Source organism: Lineus longissimus, chromosome 15 (assembly GCF_910592395.1).
Source record: "Lineus longissimus chromosome 15, tnLinLong1.2, whole genome shotgun sequence".
In the NCBI taxonomy this organism is placed as follows: Eukaryota; Metazoa; Nemertea; class Pilidiophora; order Heteronemertea; family Lineidae; genus Lineus; species Lineus longissimus.
Genome location: NC_088322.1, coordinates 10,604,841 through 10,622,440, shown reverse-complemented (window position 1 = coordinate 10,622,440; position 17,600 = coordinate 10,604,841). Strand labels below are relative to the sequence as shown.

At 40.7% G+C, this 17,600-nt stretch overlaps 1 protein-coding gene across 13 annotated transcripts in view; it reads left to right on the top strand.

Moving 5' to 3' along the window:
* LOC135499913 (voltage-dependent L-type calcium channel subunit beta-1-like) overlaps positions 1 to 17,600 on the top strand; it is a 56,444-nt gene that overhangs the window by 21,940 nt on the left and 16,904 nt on the right. For 5 of the 13 annotated variants that reach the window (XM_064790956.1, XM_064790955.1, XM_064790953.1 and 2 more), the window contains 3 exons: positions 10,116 to 10,232; positions 15,801 to 15,923; positions 16,439 to 16,575. In XM_064790956.1, coding sequence (XP_064647026.1) covers positions 10,116 to 10,232; positions 15,801 to 15,923; positions 16,439 to 16,575 — 377 coding nt within the window. Of the gene's footprint in view, positions 1 to 4,186; positions 4,496 to 5,451; positions 6,636 to 8,549; positions 8,737 to 10,115; positions 10,233 to 13,424; positions 13,455 to 15,800; positions 15,924 to 16,438; positions 16,576 to 17,600 lie in introns of those variants that run through there. The other 8 variants (XM_064790954.1, XM_064790950.1, XM_064790959.1 and 5 more) reach the window with 5 other exon arrangements.

The following is a 17,600-nucleotide window of genomic DNA, read 5'->3' as shown; positions in this document are numbered from 1 at the left end:
TTTCTCAGTAGTGTCGTTGTATCCAACGAAACTAAATACCATGTATCTGCCCTTGCTGGTGAAAAGTACTTCCTAATTATTGTTGTTTACCTTAGTTGCATTTCTAATATCACGTTGCATAAATCTTAATTGCTATTGTATAATTAGTTTACCACAAGGACTGTTGCTTCATTATTATACAAGTTGAGTGGAACTTCTATAGTAAGGCACCTTCAGGACTGACAGAACCTTACAGTCCGAATCAGAATTGACATCCCTTATTTCACGCCGTTGGCCACCCAACGCGTAGGTCGTGCGTAATACATGCCAAACATGGAGAGATAGGCGCGTCACTGGTGCGTCGTTGGCGCACAACTCGGCATGCAACTCACACGTATGTTGCGCGTAACTAACACGAAGCAGGAAGGATGTCAATTGTGACTTGGACTGTACATCCTCTCACAGCAAGCCCTTGTTTCGTTCCTAAATTACACTCAAGGTTCAGTCACTTATTTATACCTTGTCATAGTCATGAAGAAAGGTTCCAAACAAATTATCAATTCAAAAAAACATGTTTTCTGAAGCATTATCCGGGTACATTCTGATGAAATATGCAAAAGTATTTATTATTGTTTTGTTTACGTGCTGCACTGACGTAAATCATTGTAATTTCCTAATCCCAGTTGACACATGCTTGCGATATACAAACATGTAAACAATTTTGATTTCACACCCGGAGCTGAATTGAGTGCTGAAAAAGAGAAACAAGTTTGAATTTTGACAAATTGAAATAATCATGGGGTAAAATTTATTGAAAGTCTTCTATTTGTGATAAGAACCATCTTGAGCATGACCTAAGGATGACCAGTCCAGACCAGATGACCTGCAAACTGTAAATCCAAGCCGAGGGGTATTACATACTGTTCGACTTAAAACAAATATGTATTGTTTCTACCCACCAGTTACCCCAGTGAAGAGTTTAAAACCCATCCGAAAGGCATTGTCACATATCTGCGACTCGCAAGGAGCTCCTCATAAATATTTAATCCCCTAATGCCATGGTAGGGTGAGTTGAGATGTTTGGTTGGAACCTGTGACCCACCAGATATGTAATAAGAAGGTCTTACCACACAACCCCATCAACAACTTCTGTACCTTGTCCAAAATTTCAGAAACTAATGCAACAGAACCTCTCTGAACCGCAGTGTTTCCGCCCGCCATTTACCCTCACAAAGAGCCGAGAGTAAGACCCAACAAAATGACATATAATAAGTATTTACATACCAGTGTGACACACCATGTGATAGGCAACAACTGGCCGCCCGTTGCCGATGTAGCATTCGTGGCAATACACACGGTTTCCATGGCTACGCATCTAAATTAAAGCTCCTGGTTGCTTTGGCTGAGTATCTACCAGTAGAACCGGCTGCTGATGGTTTGCCATGTGGTGGTCATTTCTGGCGAGACCTTGGCGGTCCAACAGGAGCAACACATTGACTTTTAAAATTTGTGAGACTTTACCGCAGTGTCTGTCGTCCATGAACAGTTCACAAGACAATGACCGGTTCCTTAAATACTAAAGCTATGAAATTGAATTTTGGTACATGTGACCCCTCTAGGTCAGGTGATCTCTGAAACTGAATTTCAGTCATGTGCAATTCTTAATTTGGCCACCAGGGGGCCAAAAGTGAATACTAAAAAATGTGATATGTTGCCTATGACTGATTCATTTTTGATGAAATTTGTATGGTAGGTACTCAGCATGGATACATCACATATATTTAGGGTTTTTGATTTGACCTACTTTTCAAGGTGACTGAGGTCAAATGGTGTAAATTGGCTGGTATGAGTGTAAGTGCGTTTGACACATCTTTTAACCACTGGCTTGGGTTTGATAAATGTGAACTTGTCTGGCTGGCATTAGGCTGCATTGTCATATCAATTGCCCAGTATTGCTTATTTGTCTAACAATATCCGAGTTGAGACCCAGCTATTGATATTGCCATCGGATGAGTGTCAATACCTCACCCTGCATATATATCACCGTATTTAACAAACTGATTTTACCAATCGTCCATAATGGAATCTGCAGCAGCTATTACTGCCGTATAGTGCCAATAGCTTACCCTGCAGATATACCACAGTATTTATTAATCAACTTGATTTCACTATTCGTCCATAATGCAATCAGTAGCAGCTTAGACCGCCCTATCTTTGCAAACAATTTTATTTTACTCGACTCTCATGGGGAGGTTTCATAATGGATGAGTTCTTGGAAACAGCATATTGAGTACAATTAGTGGGCGCCTGTTCAAATATGGCGCTGAGTCACATCAGAGAAATTGGCAGTAGTCAAAACGCTAGGTGTGCATGGCATTTCGTTATCGATTCCATATTTTGCCATTGTCAGCTGAATAGAGATAACAGAGCAATGTTTTCAAATGTAAACAAAAGATCATGTGGTTGTCATCCAGACTTTCACATTTCCCAGACATCCTGGGAATGAGGAATGAGGCCTAGAAATGATGGAATACTGCCAGGCTTACTGTCTATGCAAGTAAGAGTCTCTAAGCAATAAGCCATGCCACAGAAATTGCATTTCAGGCGTTGTGGGACAGAGTTTGCGATGACATTGTGGGATGAAAAGCCAAGCAGTTCACCAGGAATTGCTTTTGGCAACCTAGGTGCAGGATTGCACTGTTTATAAAGAAATGGTGTCCTCAAAAATGGTGTCAGATGCTCTCTATGGTCTGCTTGCTCAATCGGAGATTACAGTAACTTTGGCACCGAGTCCTACTATTGTAAATGAAATTTACTGAAGGAGATAATAATTTCAGCATTTACAGAAAATTTGGAAAAATAAATATCTGAAAATATTTCTGTGTTTTCTGTAGTTCTTTAGCATAGTGCCTGGACTCAGAAACTTTCAAAATAGGTATAATTATCTCATTGTGGTTCCAAACTCTTTATATTCGGTTCAGGACTAGTGCTGACACCTGGCGCCAAGTCCAGGACCCAGAAATCCACATGCAAGCCCTTACCAGAACAGCTGCAAATTCACAAACGGCCTTCATGAAATGATTAAATTATCATGGCGTTTTATGGGCAAATTTTGAAATGGCATAACAAACATTGAAAAAAGAGAAATAATATACAGGTCAATGATCATATAAATTTCTTGGTGGCATTTATGCATTTACCATCAGTCGCTGATCTCACTGTTAACATGACCTTTATGTATGGTGCATCCAGGCATATTGGTTACGATAGAGGTGTAGCCATTTTATAGCACCAACGACTATAATATGCAGACTTGCTGAATAATATTAGTGATGTAGAATTCGTTTTGACATACCATTGTTCCAAGTGTTGTACTTGAATTGTTCGCAGATTGAAAAGGAGGATTGTTTCCAGGTGATGCCAGGCCACCATGTAAAGTTATCAGAGCCCATGTGTAGATCATGAATCAAGTATTGGAAAATATAGACACGCTTTACAAACTGCTTTTACACATTTTACAACATATGTCCTCAGTAGCACCTTCTACACCACATCTGAATAAATATAAGTGCCAACCTGGCCTACTATTGGGACAGTCTTTCCTTTAACACGTTTTAAAGTAGCGAGCTGTTAGCTCCAATGGGTACTATGGCCAGTCTCTGTCCTAAAATCAAGGCAAGTAAAGTGAAGCAACTTCTGGTACCCCAACCCCTCCATCAAGGACACCCTAGGGACTGGCAAATGCTACCCTTAGGGGAAAGGTGTCCTGATTAAAGAGATCACGTTATTACAACCTATATGGGACAAATATCACTGTCTCCGACAGAGAAAGTGTCCTGCTGGTGAGGTATCAACGAGGGGAGGTTCCACTTTCATCAGCATATTCATGTTAATAGCAGTGTCAAAACTTTTATTGGAAAGCCCTGAATCATTGGATAGTACCATTCATTTTGCGATTCGAACATTCTATCGAATTTGAACAAAATAGCCAAGTCCACTCCAGGATTTCCTCTGCATAGGGTTAAACCCATATAGCCTTACCAAGCTACAAAGATAGCCGCTCCATCCATAAAACCAATAGCCCTCATATCCTCCGCTGTACAATAGCGACACTAGCATTGAACGGAGCATCATATATTATCAACATATTCATGCTATTCATGTTATAATGTATTCAGTTAGCTAGTCTACAAGCCGCGTACGGCCATCTCTTGCAATACGTAAAATCTCGTTTGACAATTTGTGCGACGTTCGATGGCGTAATGGTGATTCTTAACATTGACGACGAACGGGAGAAACTGGACTTCCTAATCGAGGAATATTCCTTCTTTTTCTGGCTGTGGAATATCATCATTGTTTTGGCGTTGTGCGGCCTCCAGGAAATATCCGCCGTCGTCTATCGGAGAGTTCTGTGATAAAGTATGCAGTGTGTCGCAGGCAGTCCAATATTTCTAGCCGTGTAGTCTGATGGCTTGTGCGTTCATTCAAATTATCGACTCGGTGTTTGGTATTCTGGGTGGGTGATTTTGTGTTGTAGGATTGGCATCTGTTATCACTGTTTGTTCTCGATTTTGGCGCAAGGGGTATTCCATGGATGTTAGGGTTCGTTTTTAGGCAGGCATTTTTGGTCAGATTTGGCTCGGGGTGGTCAAATGGTTACAGGTCAATCTATAAGTCTAGTCTACTGCTACATGTAGTTGACAAACCCGTATCTTGGCGTCTTTCTGGAGAAATCTGTCCTTTTGTAGAAACAGATGGAAATGATGTGCCCTTCAATTTCACTTTCTGTATTCCATCTGTTTTTACAAGTGTTGGCCAGGTATTTTCTGGAGACACTCCTCAGTTATGTGCATGGTAAATATCTCTGGGCAGGTTGGTATGTAGTTTAGGAGGAAACCGGGGCCTCAGCAGTAATTCCTAATATATTTCAAAGAGACCCCACCTCTATATCACAATACTGAAATGGAAGGATTCTGATTGGGAATCAAACCCATGGTTTTAGAGGTGAAACTGGACAGGTACTATGCTGAAGCTGTTCAGCCGGCTTTTTAAAAAAAACCATGTACTCTTGTTCCTCGTGATTTTTGTCTGTCACACTGTTCCAGTGCAACCTGAACTTCATTGTGTTTCATTCGAATCGATTGCCGAGTGGCTTTTTTGTCACAACAGCTGTAACAGCTGCCTTCTTGAGTTCCCGTGGAGAAAGGATGAAGTGGGTTTGTTTTTGCAAAAATGCACTTCTAGTATGTTCAGGTTTTGCTGAACTTCGGGGGGAATTTGAAAAATGTTGAATTCTAAATCTTTAATGACGTAGTTTTATTTCAACATACTTTTTGAATCGAAATACTTTTCAGGTTTTGAGAACTTTTATGGCCAAGGAGTGATTTGGGGCTTGGGTTCTCTGAGAAATTCTCTGATCGGCAGGTTTTTGATGGACCCCACCTAGATTTATACATTCTCATTTCGATTCAGCTTCTGCTATGCAAGGAAGAGTTACGGGTCTTACTACTGAGGGCGCTGGCCACCTGTGTCTATCTGTGATGTGAACTAACTCCGGGCAGAATAATCGCCGTTATTCCACCTGACTTTTATCCGCTATTACATCTGCTGTTCATCTCGTAATTACGAATATCATCGTCTGGGTGCATCTGGATGCTACCCAGGTATTCACTCATCTTCCTGATTTTGATGCCTGCATGAATTGCCTGCTGTGTAGGCTCTTATAACTTTCTGAACCTAAAAAGTGCTACATTTGGCCTAGATTCTAGGTTAAACCTAATCCTAGGCAACTATGTGCTGCATTTAACCTTGACCCATCTGAATAATAATCTGACCTTTACCTGGAAGGACATGATATTCAACTAGTGCTGATAACGTAATCGTTATCACGTTTGACATTTTTTGGAAACATTGACTTCAGATCACAATTTGACCTTGGGATAAGCTTGACCTCACCAGGTCACCTTCACCTCGTCTAGAAACCAAGGTCACTCACACGGTTTCAGTCCACGTGCACTTGTAGAGTTGAATTTCTAGGTCAGCCTACAGGTGATTCTGTGTTAATACAATAAATTCTCGAGGATATATATTAGGCCTACCTATGTAGCAGCTGTATATAGATAGGTGAAGAACAGATAAACATACATTGAATAGCACCTTCGGCATCAGATGTGTAAGTTGATATATGTGCAGTGTACTGTTTGCTGCTTCGGATTAGCCAAAAAAAGTGAACAGTGATTGCAGTTAGAGCCGTCTAGAACTGTCTACTGTCAGCAACGTTGGACCCTTTGCTGCAATATTCAGCGAAGAGGCTTTTCGAACTTCGTGTACGGTTAAAAAACTTAACAGTGGTTGCAGTTTTAGCAGAATTATATCATCTACTCAGACAGCTAAGTTGGACCCTCGGCGTTACGTGTGCGTCGCAAAAAAACCATCAAAGGACTCTGTGTTGAACCTGACAGGAGTACACTAGCTTTAAATTGATAGTCTCGGATTCCGTCTATGCTGGGATCTGCTAAAAGCTAGTCGTTCGATTTTGAACTTTTTTCACGTAGTTGATCAATAGATGGATCCCGTTGGGAGCATGTCCTATAGTAGTAGTAGTAGGGAGAGGAAAACAGGAGATTATACTGGACACCATGAAGATTGTCAAGCAGGTAAGACATAAAAGATCACTTTGATAGCTGGTTTTTGAACCCCGCCCAAGAATTTAAGAAAAAAAATAAAAACGAGTTTGTCGTTTGTGTGAATGCCAGGGTTTAGAGTAACAGGTAACGATTTCAGATCTAGAATCGATGATTTTATTTGTTTCCAGTCTCGTGAGTTCCACCAGTGGTGGCCTTTCCCCTCTGCATACATCTGATGCTAGCTATGTTTCCAGGACAATCCTCCCTAGCAACGCAAATAGTGCTTTCATTGGATTTTGTGTATGCGATGAATCCCGTCAGAAATAGATCAAGCGAGGGGAGCGTATTAATGATTTAGAGGTGTCAGGTGCCATTGGAGTTATTGCTGTTGCGTATTTATCTCTGCTTAGCCCTGAATTCACCGATCACTGGTTCAACAACAAAAATCTTTTGTTTGCAGTGATCGTAAACGGCGCCTGCGACAACCAAAATCGGCAATCGCAGCAACCTGCCATAAGTGTCAGGCCCAGTGATGACTCGTTTTACTTGTAGACAAGCAATGTTTTAATTGCTAATCACAACAATGATTGTCGCAGGCCACCACGATGAAAATTGCCTTTGACAGTAGTTCAGCCCAGTTTGTTTGTTATGTTGCTGTTGGTTTACAAGTTACAAGCACATATCAATATCCGTAATGATTTTAGATTTTGTTCTTCATCAAATTAGGTCACCTGAGACACCTGCCACGCAGGCCGCAGCAAATTACTTTAACATTTCTCACCTGAAAACCTTCAGTTAACTATTCGTCCATCTGCTTATGAGGACTCACAAATCTGGAGACACTGGGAGGGGTGGAGCAGATTGATAACTTAATTCGGGTCAGCGGTCAGGTCACCCATGTGATCCAACCATTTGATCCAGAAAAAAATCTTCCAATGGCACGCTTGACCAATGCACAGAAACAAACGAATTAAGGTGTTTTGCCGAGTCTAAAATTGGTTTAATGGTAAGAAACAGAAAGATCATCAAATAACTTAGGGTTCGGTATGATTTTCTGCCGCAATCTTTTGATTTTGAGACGGGTTTTTGCAAAACCTCAATGACATCTTGGCATGACGTGATAAAAAGGCCTTCACTTCACCCTGCCACCATGTTGACCATGCCCATGATTAATTGTGTTTGGCCTGATGCAGATGGTAACGCACACTAGGCCCTATATACAAGTTCAGCTGGTTCACGTTACCTGACGTCATTTCATGTATAAACAAGCTTCTGTTCTTGGAATTGTTGTGGTTAATTTTGCCACGGGACAGCTGATTGGTCATGGGTGGGTGGATTTGTCAAATGGGGAAATTTCGTTCCAGCATTATTGCAAGCAGGGCCTACAACATGACTGATCCTCCTTACGCATGTTTCTGAGCGAGTAAGTATGTATCTCGTTCCGAATTTTCTGTATGGAAGCAATGGGAGAGGGTGTATGAATCGATGTTTGACGTCAACGAAAGAGTTTGGGTATATGGGACGTGATTGGCTATGTAGAAAATACATGAAGCTTTGAAGTAGGCCTAGATTATGAGAAGGGAGTTTCAGGCCCACCCAAACAGAGTTGGATCAATAACACTTGATATTTTTATTGCGTACATCCTTGGGGAAAATTTTGAATATTTTGCACAGTCAGAATGCGACACACCTAGTTGGCCTATAAAATGCTTACAGAACGATAGCTGTCGAAAACTGGATATTGATTTCATAACTACTTGAAGCCGACTTCAATAAAGGCCTATGAAACATACGGTAGGCTTTATTCAGTAATGAGCAATTGACTCTGCAGAATGTATTGGTCTTACCAATTATAATTGGCGAATATTATTGTCATGTGATTCCGAGAGCAAACATGTGCGTTAGAGTACCTTCTGGGACGGAGTGCTGGAACGCTAATTTGGCATCAACTAGAAATGTGTTTGACTCTCTGATGGATAACATGTCAATTCTTCTGTGAGATCTTTTCCCTGGAATAAAAATATTGTGATAAATTCTGAAAATGCCGGTCGCCACTCGAAGTCAACCGGATTATCTCAAGTTTGGCAGAGTCGTTAATATCGAGGGCAAAAATACGCTTCTTGTGAATGGGGTATGTTGACATTTCCTTGGCCAGTGGTGGTGTCGGTTCATGCTTGTCGGGGGCACATCCAGGGGCCGGAAAAAGAGGGAGCTTGCACTGCATTGATCATCAAAGTTCCTGGTGTTTATCAAAATTTCTTTGTCAATTTCAAAGATATTTCAGGAGTCAGGGGGGGGCGTGCGTCTGGTGCAGCCCCTGCCTTGGATTTGCACGTGCTTTTATAAACCTCCCTACCATACTTGTCCAGAATGACTTTCGCCATATATGGCCTTCCAATGCGAAAGTGGTCTGATCGTGGCCTTCTGGTTGTGACCTAGTGTGTTGCTAATCGACACAGCGACAGGTGCCGCAGCAGGTAAAATGATCTCCTTGTTTCAATGTGGGCAATTTCTATGGTTAATTCTATCATGCCACCTGTTGCTAGTGATTGCAGAGTTTTTTAACGTCCATCTGTTACGAAAACCCTTGTTAAGCCCGTGTTTGGAATAGCCCCATCAGAGGAGCCTCATAGTCTAGTGGCTAACACTGCTGGCTACCACACAATAGGGCCCAGGTTCGATCCCGGGGAGAACCCAGGATTGTATTTCTGGATGAACCGGCATGGCTTTCAAGGAACTAACATTCCTGGCTCTTCACAGTCCTTCGAATGAGACTTAAAAGGTTCCTTGTATCCGGTAACTATGCCACAGGGCAGGTTAAAGACCCTACCAAGTGAGAAACTTGAGCATGCATTTCATTTCAAGTCAGGCAATCATTCTGTCGCTCGAGCTCCTCATTGCAAAATTGTGTACCGTTTTAGAGGCGTGTACTTGTGTGTGTGTGGGTTGATTGTAGCATGTACAGTGAGCATATGGAAGCAGTATTGATTAAAGGAGAAGAGCGTTTATGGCGGAATTGCCAAGCCCAAACATCAATTCAGTGAATAGCTTTTTGAATTTCAAGTAGGGATACCAAGAATCATAAGAATTGTATTAACCCTTAGGTAATTTGGTATTAAATGAAAAATGACCCCAATTACAGGAAGGATGCCTTTGAAATTAATGGTTCTTCCAACTCGATGTAAAGCCAAACCACTTGTCAGATAAAAACTAAATCCTATTTCACCTTTTTTCATTGCAGCACTGGCTCTAACACGCAATCTTGAAACAGCCAAAGCAACTATGTAAACCAAACGGCTCTTAGATTCTGAAGATCTTGTACAAAATCTTGTCATGTTTCTCTCAAAATCTTGCCACGTTTCTCTCCAAATCTTGCCAAGTTTCTCACAAAATGTTGTCATGTTTCTTTCAAAATCTTGCCAAGTTTCTCTCAAAATCTTGCCAAGTTTCTCTCAAAATCTTGCCAAGTTTCTCTCGGAACTAATGTTTTGTCCTCTCTCTGTTTTGCAGGGTTCTGCCGACTCAAATTATAGCCAGCCCTCTTCGGACCTCTCTTTAGACGAGGAACGGGAGGCTACACGGCGCGAGACGGAACGCCAGGCAGTAGGACAGTTAGAAAAAGCAAGAGTAAGTATTCTCGGAGTTGTGCAACTGTCTGGTGGCGTCCATATTTTGATGTGTGGTGTGGGACAGTTTTGTGCAGGTCCATGGCTGGTGTAGGTTTCTTATAAATAGCAATACAAACATTTGACCTCTGTAATCTGGGCACTCCTCAATTGAGGACCACATTTGTTAGTCCCTTGGGTGTGCTTGATAGGAACAACATCAAAACAACCAACTTGCAGGCAGGCATAACATGGAACTAGATATAGCAGTATTGATTGGCACCAATGCCATATTTCTGTCTGGAACGCCCCAGGTTTCTCCAACTTTTGCTCAGCGATCATGGTAACTGTCCCATATTCAGGCTAGTATGCGACAGGATGTTGCGGTATTGATTGCCCCCAAAGCCATCATTGCATCTTATACTGCCCTATCCCTCATAAGGCCAGATTCCCACGTCATCATCTGGACCATGGTATCCGACATTCAGGCTGGCAATATTAATATGCGACAATAAGTCGCGGTATTGATTGCCACCAACACCATCATTCCATATCATACTGCCCTATCCCTGATAAAGCCAGATTTCCACATTATCCGCTCAACTGCTTAATAATTTCTTCAGATGTCTTATGAGCTGCATACAAATACTTTGGGGAAATCAGCCAATGTCAGATTTTGACGCACAAGTTTTGTGGGCAACATCAGGGATGGTTCTGGGTTTGTTACTAAGTAATAAATTAGGCATCTTGTGGCTCTCTCTAGATCTAGAGTTGTCTGTGTGGTGTTAGTGGGATGATGTCCAATCTGAGAGTTTCTGAGGAGTTGAAGCTATGTGGGATGCGGTCCGGGGTAAACATGTAAACTAAATTGGTTGCGGCCAGTCGTGGACCCTGAATTTGCAAGTTGTTGCCTGGTTATCTCCAGCTGATCAGTCCCTAGTACAAACGATTCAAAGCATTCTTGTCAGGAAATTGCAATCCTTTGTCAGCCCCCACCGAGGAACTCTTGGCTCCTATGTTCTGTATACCGCTGTTCGTCATGCATTCTTCGGATCAGGTACAAGACATGCATAGGCCTCACTTTCCTTTCCCTTCTGAAGAAATCAGTAGCAGTGATCTTAGTTTCATGAGCGTCTCTGTTGGGAACGGTAGCAGCTATCTTAGGTTTGCGAGTATCACTGTTGGGAACATTCTTGCACTGTCGTTGCTTCTTGAAAAACGAAACTGAAGCAAAGTTAAACAGCAGTTCTAACCACAATAGGTGGCAATGATCTTAGCTTCAGGGTGAAGCGTCTCAACTGGGGATGATATGGTGAGCATTCCTACACTGATCTTCTTTCAGTCCCACCAAGTTAAAGCCAAGTGATACACCAGGCCTTTGAATTACATGTTCACCTTTTCACCTGGTAATTTTTTCGCCTGTTGTTAGGAACGTGTGGCATTATTTCAGAATGTGATTTTAAAATTTCAGGCAACGTGGTTGGTAAGTTGAGCGTGCTGTTTGCTCTATTAGAATCCCTTTGTCCGTTTTGCCCTCTTTGGCTTCAGCTGTTCAAAGATCATTGGATGTTGGGAGTTGACAAGGAAAACGGGCCCTCAGTTGTGTAAGCGCTCAAGCTCAAAATGCTATCGTTTTTGGTCAACAGAATGTCAGTTCAAAAATATACAATGATCTTTGCTCAATTGGACTAAGGAGGGCCCCAGCAGACCAGTATAGGTGACCCGGGCAAGAGGGCTCCCAATATACTTCCTTGTATTATATCATCCAGTTCCATGTTGATATCTATTCCCATACTAATCATTTCACAATTTACCCATTCTCTACTGAGTTGAGTGGGATAGGAAGCAAAAAAATATGACGAGGCGGCAAGGTCCGGTATTTTAGTGACCATATGATCTAAACTGTCACGGTATCTAGTAAAATGCTCAAATCCAAGGTGTATCGATTTCGGAAAAGGATATATTTTATCTTTTGGTGAGAACTTGCAGATTTTTTGCCGAGGAAGTCTTGTACGCCATGCAAGAGAGAAATTCTTTGTGATTGTTGTTCAAGTTTAGTTTGGTACATTTTTGCAGAGTGCCGTGACATTTTTGATCATGTCTTCTTAATCCATAGTTAGAACAAGACAGAGTTTGCTTCATAAAACAAACCAGGAGGTTATGTTAGGTATGATAGGCTATTGTAGTGGAAGTCAGGAGTGGGCCTGGAGATCGGACAACCTTTTCGAAAGGGAAACTTTCATTAGAGCCAAAAAAACAACCCTGTACTTTAGTGTGTGCCTTCTGTAGATCTATTTTCTGTGTGAAATATAGTCCCTCAAAGGGTAGGTTTGTGCATGTGTCATACACACTTTAAAAACTAAAGGGTTATGAGCTTCCCCAAATCAAATTTTTTTAAAACGCAAAGGGTTTTGGGCGTATGCAAAACCTGAAAGATTTTTTCATTCCATCAAAAACTGTTGCTGGTTGGGGTGCATGTTAAAATTTTTGTGAAAGTTCAAAACCCTTTATTCTTAAGAGTACTTGTAGTCCAGAAGAGTTTTTCTGTGTGCTGCATGAGACAGCTACATGTAGATAAGAAACTTGTTTGTGTCTTGAGACGTTTTGCTGGGTGCATGACAGTTTTGGACTTTTTCAGTCATAAGAACTCTAGAAACATGAAAACATATTAGAGTGAGCGGTGGGGGGGATTTTGACTCCAGATACAAACTCAGCAGGCTGTTGATAGTGTTTTGTGAGATTGAGTTGAAGTTTGTTATCATACTGAATACCGGTTTATGCTGGTTGCTACCACCAGACTACCATAGCTGTTTGACGCAGCGCCAGTACCCCATTCAACATCAACACAGACTATATGCCACCATGCAGAGAGCGTGCCATGTTCTATGCACCCACTATAGTTCTTGCTAAACGGTTTATTGATCGCATTGCAATGGTGCATATTGTGAAGTTATGGTTATGGGATGCTGTAATGGCTCTGACGGTATTCCCATGGGATGTGGAACTTCACTTTCAAAACACATTGACTGCGGGAACTATGTGCTGCTGTTCCCCCTATCATCCAAGACACATTGACTGTCAAGGCAAGCTTATGTAAGTCGGTTATCAGGATGAAACTGGTGACAGCTAAAGCATAGATTTGCCCTCTTGGTATCACCGGTTTTTCACCCTTTGAGATACAACTCTGACCGGTGTTTCCTTGTGTTTTAATAAGCAATATCGTAGGATTTTAGCCGTTTGTAAGGTAAAAGATATCTTTAACAGGTGGCGCTTCAAAGCACCTGTCTATAGTAGACGCTGTTATGTTGGCAAACATGGTTATCAACTGAGTGATTTTTCGGGGAGAAAAGTTGCCTTAAGAAAGATTTCAATTGTCGAAATTAACGAAGACAAATGGTTTGCCAACATCACAGCGTCTACAGTACATCTTGTTTTCCTACGAGTCTTCATTTTCTCAATTGTTTGATGATTTAGTATTCTTCAAGTTAGCAAAAACATGGCTTCTCAATCTCATCCATCCACCATGATCTCCTCTGTGGCCTTCGTTGGTGTACCAGTCGACATGGTGCACCAACACTTGAGGACAAGTTGAAGGCTTCACTTGGGTATAAGATGAGTCTGCATACTAATTTTCATCACACAGTATCATTGCTGTACCACTTCAAATTCCTAAAGGGACACATATAAAAATTGTGCACATATGGATGTACCACATCTTTAATACAGATTCAAACTGGTAACTTGAAGAATATCATTACACATTCTTGTATGTGATTAATAGTAGAGTAGAATTCGAAGGCCCAAATTTATGAAAGGCTGAATGAAATCTCATCAAAATTATCAGCATTGGGACATTTCTCATTTAGAGTTGCTGTTCCCCCTTGTTTCATGTCACAGTGACAACCTTTTTTGGATGCTCGACCCCTTTCAGATCTGAATTGTTCATTTGATGGACACTCTTCATAAATTCGGGCCGCAGTGTTAGAGCTGTCACCAGTCTAAACTGTTGGCTGGGACAGGATTTAGACATCTGTAACTCTATGGTACAGGGTGTCACAAGAACATCCAGCAGAATGCACTGCATGAGTATTTTGTTCCCAACATACACTTGTGTCCAACATCTTGCTGTACATGTATATCACTGCTGTATCAATATACTGTGAATCACCAAATTTTCATACCTCTTGTATTTGCAATTCGGGAAAAGTTTTAGAAAAATAATTTTATTCAGTTTTTCTAATCAAAAAATATTTTTGCGCTTACGAGTAGTTTGGCAAGTCGGTGTTATTTGCAGAAGCTACGATTATAAATGGTTATGAAAATGTGGAGGTCTGCAGTGTTCTTGGCTTGATCATGTTTATCATGTTTATGGACCTTGTGGATATGTTGTTCTGTTCTGCTCAAAATCAATGTAAATAAAGACAGAAACATTATTTTTTCCAAATTCTACAAACACTTTTCAATATTCCACACTAACATTTGTTTCATTTTATTCCTTAATATTACAGTTAAAAATTTCTACTTAGTTTCGACATACTTACACTTCTTTTTCAACCAAATACTCATAAATTTACCCAAAATATCCAATTGGATTTCCATCTTGAATTTTTTCATCAAAACTTTTCTTCGAATGGGTGAAATTTTCTGTCACTCGACTGTCACCCTTGATTTCATGCTCTTCTCTCAAAGTGTTCTGTTGAGAATCACTGTTTTGGGGGAATGTTCAACCTAACAAACAGCAAGAATACAATTTGCCAATATGTGAATGCTACATATTTATTGAGATATTCATTTATTGAAGTTGACCTACATAGGTTGTGGTTTTTAATAGTTCAAATACTACACTCCTGCCTTCCTACATGTGTCAACGTTATTTTGGTTTGAAGACATGTTTGAAACAATCATTTCACATTTCGCATTTGGTGTTTAAAAATCTGATCCAGTGTGATACTGAATATCAATACATCTAGGTTGTATTCGATAGATCATATGTATCCGCTTAACAGTGCCCACGAAATGTTTTTTCATCAAAAATAGACACTGATAAAGAGACTTGCATTGTTATTGCGCTCAATTTGGAAACTATGGTTCAGTGCAGACACCTGGTGGCGATTTGATAAATTAATTATTCATATTCCGACGTCAGTGTTTATTTGTTTATGCAATCTCTTGAGGGGGCAGTGACAGAAAGCTTCAACTTATTTATAACTGCTGATTAATTTCGGTGCGCCTTTTAAGAGTTATATCAAGAGAGAAAAAATCACTGATTTTTTATTGGATCATTCGATCTGATGTAGGAGATGGTATTGATATAAATCCAAGTCATTGGATTTAGGAGGAAGGGGGTGTGGATGGGTACCAGATACGCTGCAGAAATGGTTCAAATTCTTACCTTGTAATTATGCATTTTGTCCTGAGCTTTTCTCCTTAATGGACCGACAACTTTCTAAATTCAAAAATGGTATTTCTTAAACATTTTCAGGACATTTTGATATTTTTCCTGTATTTTGCAGACTATGTCACAGAAAAAATTTCACTTTGAACCTTTCATTTATTTTATTTAGTCTGAATTTTCGTTTTCTCTTTGCAGACAAAACCAGTAGCTTTTGCCGTACGAACAAATGTAGCTTACGATGGTTCATTAGATGACGATTCACCGGTCCATGGGTATGCAGTTTCATTCTCCGTCAAGGATTTTCTACATATAAAAGAGGTATGACATTACTATAATCCATAAAATGTATATGATAAATGTTTGGTAGCTAAAGCCGTCTGAAATTCATGTCTGAAATTCTGTCAAGTTAAGGCACAGACGTCAACGCCCTACCCTACCCTACCCATCCGTTGCACTGATTGAGCAGCTCATCTGTGGTCTACTGAAAGGTCTCAGAATAGACTCGGGTTGAGGTGAAGTTTGACGCTACCCTGCACCATAACTGATATCAAGACTATAAACTCAAATCTGCTTAAAATTGCATCTCTGGAGTAGTTTTGTCAATATAAAAACTATCGTTTATTATAAATTCAAAACTGTTTACTTTTGATATACTTGAACTTATCCAGTAGTAATTTCGTAGCTTGTGTTACCACACCAAGATTGGACAAATTCTCAGCTGAGCACCAGGGCATTGGGCCTCTTGTTCTTACATCTTATCATTCGGGTTTATCAAGATTTAATATTCTTTATTAATTCTTTGGATATCTCACTCTTTATTTTTTCTGTTTCAGAAATTTAATAATGACTGGTGGATAGGTCGATTAGTTAAAGAAGGCTGTGATGTGGGCTTCATCCCTAGTCCAGCCAAGCTGGAGAACCTCAAACTCCAGCAAACAGCTACGGGTAAATCAGGAAAACTTTACACAACGTAAGTCGTCGATGGTTTCGGAGGAAGGTTGTGGTCTCAGTCATTCAGCTGCTATATTAGGGCGAGGGTTAGGTTTGATCAACTTAAGGATGAGCAGATGAAGGACGCAATTCAAACAATTTGAGAGAAAAAACTACCGAGTTGCCTAGAGGACACTAAAGACAAGCATATCTGCTGTGTGTTTTAGGGATCTGCAATAAAATGATGCAGATTTGATATTCATCCCCTCCAGTGACTTTTGTCATAGATTATAAGTAGAATGCCATTGGTGCCATCCTTTCACTCTGTAGTCGTGTCCCCTTCTGAGGCAGACAAGGGAGGTGCATGGTGCCAACATCCTAAGAAATCGTTCCAAGTAACAGCTGCGACTTGCGGCAGTAGATTAGCATGCTAAAGTGCAGTTGAATGACTTGAGACTGAATGCTATTGCTAAGGTAGCGTGGTTGCTCTTACCCTGTGTAGGTGATGTGGCCCGCATGTTTGACCCTGTTTGAAAAGTCCAATATTGTTGTCAGTAAATTGTTGTTATCATGGCCGATTTCTAAAACCAATTACTTAGTAATGGGTGTTTGGTGACTTCAGTATTGGCAATGGGTTCCGATAACGAGAAATCTTAGTTTACTGTTTAGTAATATCATGTTTGTGTGATTTTGTTTGAAATGCATGCACTCTGTCAACCCCTCTGTGTTGTGCATTGACTGTCAAATTGAAACCCTGCACTGTAAAAGTAATCGTGTCGATGAAACTATTCGTGTAGTTTCATAGATGTAGTTCACTTTCTTTCGTATGATATGTCATGAATTTGTGGCCCAATTTGTTTTGATTTTATTGGCCTGATTGCAACATGGGGCTGCCTGTCCTCACCAAACTGTGGTCAGGAATAGTAATGCATGCATTAGTCTGCCTGCCAAAGGATTCCTAAAATAGTCCATGAAAGTAGCTTTGTTACTTGAAAACAAGGTCCATAAAGTAACTGTAGTTGGCGCAGACACAAGCATGTCACCTGTGATTGGGCTATACATGTA